Here is a 6,691-nt window from a genome sequence, read left to right as displayed (position 1 = left end):
TATCATTGATAATTTGGCTAAACTAGTAGGCTACGATAGATGTTTAAATTACAAGTTGTGTTATACACACAAAGTAGTAGAATTCATGAATATTCATCTTATCCTATTTAGTAAAGAGCTAATCATTTTTATGTAGTTTTAGAATTTTGAAACTAGAGAGAAAAAATGTCCTTTAATCCTTAAAGTTAAAGAAAATAAATGTAAAATCATTTTAAATACATTATAAATATTGGATATACAATTGATTGGCACATAGTTGTCTTTGGTCTCAAGTACAGTATGGCATTCATACCTTTACTGTACCGTATCCATCAGTTTTGGCATTATATGGCCATTATGCTTGTTTCTAATGGGCTCAGTGGTTTGGGTATTTCCTGACCTTGAGCTTCTCAGAACTAATCAGTGCTTGAGAGGGGCCCTGTATCTGGCCACAGATCACAAAAGACAGTTAATCCCAATGCACAGCCCATTTCCCTGTCTTTCTAAACAAAGGAAATGGCTCTCAAATGTACAGTAAACCACTATTGGTTCTTTATATGTGTCTAATCCCTCATTTTAATATACCCAAAATGGAGCAATGGTACTCATTTTCTGCACCTCAAACATAATATATTGGTTTGGAGTGTTTGTCATCAGTCTTATGAAGTTTCTTTTGTGGAAATATTTGTTTGTGCCAGGTTTCATATTGCTTATGAAGTTTAGTTATCTAGGGAGCACATCCTCTGCTAAATAAGGATTTTTGTTGTCCCAGTCCAACCCTGATGCAGGATAGCCATCATTTACTGTTACATTTACTAGAACGAGTCCTCCAAATAAGTTTATTGATCTCCTCTTCTGCCTGACATCTCTTCTTTAGTCGATGTATTACCGCTAGCTGAAGCAAATGTAAAAGCTCCAAAACATTGAGGAGAACAGAGACTACAGCGATGACCTGTGTGTATATGGTGAAGATAGTTTTTTCTGTGGGCCGTGAGACAAAACAGTCCACCGTATGAGGACAGGGAAACCTTTGGCACTCATACTTGGCATTGATTACAAATCCATAAAGGAACCATAGACCCACAATGAAGCCAATTTCGAGAAGAACCTTTATAGCTATGCTAGTTGCATAAGCACGCAGCAGTCTCTCTTTGAGCTTTGGAGGTTCTGAAACTTTACCTTTCTTCTCTACTGTTTTCTTCTCATCTTCTACATCTTCCTCTATTATTACCTCCAGCTTACGGTCATTGTTTTTTCTATATCTTTGTCTTCTACCCTCCACTTCTGGGTTCTCCTCTTGGCTCATCTCATTTTTGGTCCTCAAGGCCACATAGCCAAAGTAGAATATGGTTGGTGTTGAGACAAAGATGACTTGCAAAACAAAGTATCGGAAATGGGAGATGGGAAAGGCCTTGTCATAGCAGACAGAAACACAGCCAGGTTGTTTGGTATTACAGACAAAGTCTGACTGTTCGTCGTCCCATGCAGATTCGGCAGCTGTGCTAAGCACAAGCATGCGGAAAAGGAAGAGCACTGTTAGCCACACGCGTCCAATGCCTGTTGAATACTCCTGACCCTCTTCTAGCAGGTGCTCCAGAAAACCCCAGTCAGCTCTGGACATCCTCTGCACTGGCAGAAACACAAAGGTTATATAAAGTGAACATGTAAAGAGAGAAATTTAGCCAGGGAATTGTAGCTTAAAGGAATAGTTCACTGTGACAAGGAGGAGGGCATGGCCGGGCCGTGAGGATGCACACCTGGCGCTGAATTATCCTAAACACCCGGGAGGGGGATAAAGATGAGCTGGAGGTGCCAGTTTGAGAGAGAGAGAGAGAGAGAGAGAGACACACGGCCACTGTGTGTGGGTGTGCTTTGTTATGTCTCAGTTTCTTTATACCATTAAAAGTTAACGTTGACTGCTCAGCAGGTTCTTGCCTCTTTCTTTTCCTTAAGCAGAGACTTTACCCTTTGCACTGGTGCCAAAACCCGGGAAGGAGGAGGGATGCACTGTCATAGAGTCCTCACCACTGCGGGAGACGCTGCTGGCCGCTGGGAGACGGAGGAACCGCTGTTATCCACCAGGAAGCGGAGGAGCAGCTGCCAGGTTTCATCCATCTACCAGGGGTCAGGGGACTCACTGCTGTCCACCAGGGGAGGAGCAGCTGTCGTCCGCAGTAGGGCAGAGGAGTGGCTGAGGACTAGGCGACGCTGTGTCCGGGGACCGGTGAGCGAGGTTTTTCTCTCTCTCTCCTCTCCCTATGTCATTCCCTCTCACCCTATCCCTCTCCCCTTTCCCTCCCTTCATCTCTCCCAGGGCTCCAGAGAGGCAGGGATGACCTGCCCGCAGATGGACAGCCAGAAGGTCAACACCTCCCCTCCAGGAAAGGTGGGTAAGGGAGTACCTCACGGCAGACATTTTGCGGGCCTGAATCGGGTGGTGGAGTGTGACGAGGAGGAGGGCGTGGCCGGGTCGTGAAGACAAACGCTCGGCACTGAATTGTCCTAATCAGCCAGGAGGGGGATAATGATGAGCCGGAGGCGAAAGTGTGTGAGAGAGAGAGAGACACACACAGACGCCCGCTGTGTGTGTGTGCATTTTATGTTATGTTTCAGTTTCTTTATATCATTAAAAGTTTACGTTGACTGCTCAGCCAGTTCCCACCTCCTCCTTTCCCTTAAGCAGAGACTTTACCTTTTACATTCACCCAAAACACATTATTCACTTACCCTGATGCCATCCCAGATGTATATGGCTGTCTTTCTTCAGCAGAACACAAATGAAGATTTTTAGAAGATCTGTCAGGTCCTTAAATGGAAGCACACAGGTGTCATATTTAGGCAGCATAAAAGTAACTTGCATGACTCCAGTCGATCAATGAATGTCTTTTGAAGCAAATCAATATGTTGTGTAAAAAATTAAAAAATGTAATGTAATGAACTTTTAAAAAGTGCTTCCTGCCTGCAGCTGATGTATCTTGTAGTGGTAGCGTGACGTCAGTACGTCAGCAAGTTAACGCTATAATTCGGAAGCAGCACTTATTTACAGCAGACGTACGAACGTCGTGCGAGACTTCGAACATTGCGAATATCAGAGCCCTGGATGGAAGTTCCAATTTTAGGAAAAAAAAGTTTTAATTACCGACTTGTTTCTTACATGAATCTATCAATTCATTTCAGAAGACATTTATTAATCAACTAATCGCATTTATGCTGCCTTAATGTGACTTTTGGACCATCAAAGTGCTGGTATCTGTGTTTTTCCATCTTAATTTGTGTTCTGATGAAATAAGACAGTCATGCACAACTGGAATGGCATCAGGGTAAGTGAATAATGAGTGCATTTTCATTTTTGTGTGAACTATTCCTTTAATAAATGTCATACTTATACAGCTTCTCCAAAATCACATTATATCACATAATATTGGATGAAAGGCTTAAGTAGCAATGTCCACCATACGAGTTAACCAGATGGCAAAATAGTAAGATATGTACAACTTATGAATGTACAGATTCTAATAGACCAGATTTGAAAGCTATAATATGGCATCAGAGGATATGGAATATAGTGTATGAATCATATGGATTACTTTGCTGGTACTTTTATGGAACACAGCTCCAGTTCATATTCACAAAATGTGTTTAATTCTGGTTAGGTTTAGGTTTGGGGTTTAGGTTAAGACTTAGACTTGTTCATTGGTTGGTTGAATGTTGTACATGGGAATTCAAGTTGTACGTATTTGTCCAAGCCAACTTGCTTACAATTTTGCCATCATGGCTAACTCGATAGAATTATTACGAGTTAATGAGACAGGGTTTGAAAAACATGTTGTTTTTATTTTCTTTTTCTCTCTCTCTAAATTAGCCAGATAGCCATCAGTAAACATCATTAGTCACACTTTGGACAACCTCAAAGATTAATATCTCTGATCATTCAGGTTGTCCAGAATTAATGGGAAACAGACTGATTCTGTTTCTTATTTTCCTCTCCAATAAATTAAGTGAGTTGGATCTGACTATTTTTTTACTTACTGTGCATGGGTAATTTGTACATTTGTTGAGGTAACAATGAAACCATTTTATGGTCAGTTGTAAAATGTACTAAAGTGATTCCAATAGGTTGAGACATGGTGCCCATCAAATTGTTAACACAGTTACGTTTTACACCAAAGTATTAAATGTATTTCAACAATGAGAATGTATTCCATGTATTGAAGGCATACATTTGAACACTGACAATAACACTTTAATTACTAAATTCTATTACATAGATTATTTTAATTATTTTGTGTAATTATCAGGGCCTTTTAACTGTAACCAACGTAAGTATCAAGTAAATGAGGCCAGAGAGAAACAATGCTAGAGAGAATAAAACTATGGATGACCTGCTCTGGCCTCATTGCAATGAGAGTTATTAGGGAGCATGGGAGGCCCAAGGGAGTCCAGGCACCGTATTCCCTCTCGGAATGATTCGCATTTGTGTAAACATCTCATCAACGCTGTTAGTTCCCGAACTGTTCTTATCTGTTTGCTTATTTATTTTCTCATTTATTTTGGCTGAAGGCCCGGTTTGTTTGTGTCCACTTACACACACATAAACCAGATCTGTTTATATAAAAATCAAGTTTTGCGCACTGGTTAACAGACTACCTTAAATAGATTTAGCTGTTTCAGTGTTTAACTCAAGGGAAATTCTGAAGTTGTTATGTCTTATATAACAAAGAAAATTAATTCTCAGAAAGTTTAGATCACAGACATGCAACAGTGCCATGAAACAGGTTATAACTATTCATCTTCAAACACCACTAAACAATTTTCAAAAACAGATTTTAAACCCTTTTCTTCATTGTTCAAGTGTATTTTTCTCTTTCTTTCTTTCTTTCTTTCTTCATAAGTCATTAAAAGCAAATGACAGAATAAATCTCATCAGTAGATTAAACAAGTGTAAAACTGGTAACACTTACAATAAGAATTTTAACATTAGTTAACAACATTACTTGAACTAACAATGAACAATACTTTTACAGCATTTATTAATCTTGGTTAAATATAATTTAATAAACTAATACATTTTTAAAATACAAAATTGTACATGTTAACATTAGTTTATTCACTATGATCTAACGTGAACTACCAATTAACAATTTTATTTTAATTAACTAACATTAACAAAGATTAATGAATTATTTATAAAATATATGTTTAGAATTATATAATGTAATTATGTTATCAATAAAGTTATTATAAAGTGTTAATTTTGGTTAAAATTAAAGTGTGGGTATAATATCATATTCATTGTTGTAATAAGGTATATTAAATATTGTCTCTCTCATTAAATGTTCAGACTTGAACCCTTTGCAAAGAAAACATGGCTTATTAAAAATGTTGAGTCTTACCTGTCAGCCCTGCTCTATTTCTGTATCTCCTCCTATCCGTGTGAAGAGAGTCTGCTACTAAGAGTTCTACAAGCACTTGTAGTTGAAGCTGAGACCCTTCCTCATAAAAGAAACAACTGAGGGAAAAGAAACTTTCCCATGATTTTTAGTGGCCCTCCCACAGGAACTCTGTGCAGGAAAGTGAATGGATGCATTCAAAAATAGATTCTCTGGGCTGTGCCTTTCAAAGGCCAGTTTCGTCATGGAGAATTGTGTTGGAATATGAAAACTGAAACTAATCTTTTGTGTTCTTGTAAGGGAAATCCAAGTTTCAAATAGGCCACAATTTAGTGTCCATCTAAATGACATTTTTGGCATAAAACTACATCATAGTTTAAAATAACCGATTCTACTTGTATATCATTGTTATGTATCTCTTTTCACCCTATTTAATCTCCAAACAGGACCTTAGTAAGAGATTTACAGCAAAGTACAGACACAGGCCGATGTATTCTCCATGATCACCACAGGGTGTCGCTATAGACTAGTGGTGAAAATATACTTATGTGACGGCTGTCTAACGGAAAGAAGGTACTGCGATTTGTAGGTTATCATGGTGACCAGATGTTCCCGGAAATGTCTGGTCTTTACTCCTACTCTTTAAAATTCCATAAATTTGTATTGGATTAATTATGTTGGATGTACACTGTATATATAATTCCTTTTTTATTTTTTTATTTGACATCTGTTTACATATCTTGTTGCCTGTAAATAATAATTAAAAAACTATTGTGAAATTGGAAGCTCATATTGTTTACTAGGTTTGAAAAGGTATCCATTCCTTTATTAGTGAACCGTTGCTGATATCTTTTCAGACATCTATCTGCCCAAAAATATATGAAAAAAAAAAATATATTATCTAATCTATTTGGCATGAAATCAGGATTTTTAGCAATTTCTTGTAAACTAACTATATCTTCCTTAATTTTACTATTCCTTTTTTTTTTTTTTTTTAAACCAAATTCTAAAAGTACTATTAATACAAATATTATCTATTGATTTAAATTTGTTGCTTTGTTTGGGTAGGAACTGGGACATACTAATAGAATCCCCCATTTGATACATTTTCATCTTCCTCCATTTCACTTTAGATTCTTCGTTTATCCAACTATATAGGTTGAATTTGGGCAAATTATAATAATATGCTACATTACTGAATGCGCTGATAAACAAGGTGGCTGCTAACATAGCAAACAGATGAGATAAACATGATCGTGACTCGGTTGTCAGGGACAGGGTTAACGTAATAATTGTTATATTGAAAAGGGAACCATCTGCAG

At 37.7% G+C, this 6,691-nt stretch overlaps 1 protein-coding gene across 1 annotated transcript; it reads right to left on the bottom strand.

The window, feature by feature from the left end:
- Positions 1-266: 266 nt before the first annotated feature.
- Positions 267-5,464, bottom strand: LOC127620396 (gap junction alpha-4 protein-like). Its single transcript, XM_052093621.1, is given in 3 exon segments — positions 267-787; positions 789-1,608; positions 5,373-5,464. Coding segments are annotated over 2 exon segments (897 nt in total). The 5' UTR covers positions 1,601-1,608; positions 5,373-5,464; the 3' UTR covers positions 267-702.
- Between the last annotated feature and the right edge of the window lie 1,227 nt (positions 5,465-6,691).

Source organism: Xyrauchen texanus, chromosome 26, assembly GCF_025860055.1.
Source record: "Xyrauchen texanus isolate HMW12.3.18 chromosome 26, RBS_HiC_50CHRs, whole genome shotgun sequence".
Classification (NCBI taxonomy): Eukaryota; Metazoa; Chordata; class Actinopteri; order Cypriniformes; family Catostomidae; genus Xyrauchen; species Xyrauchen texanus.
This window is presented reverse-complemented; position numbering and strand designations above follow the sequence as displayed.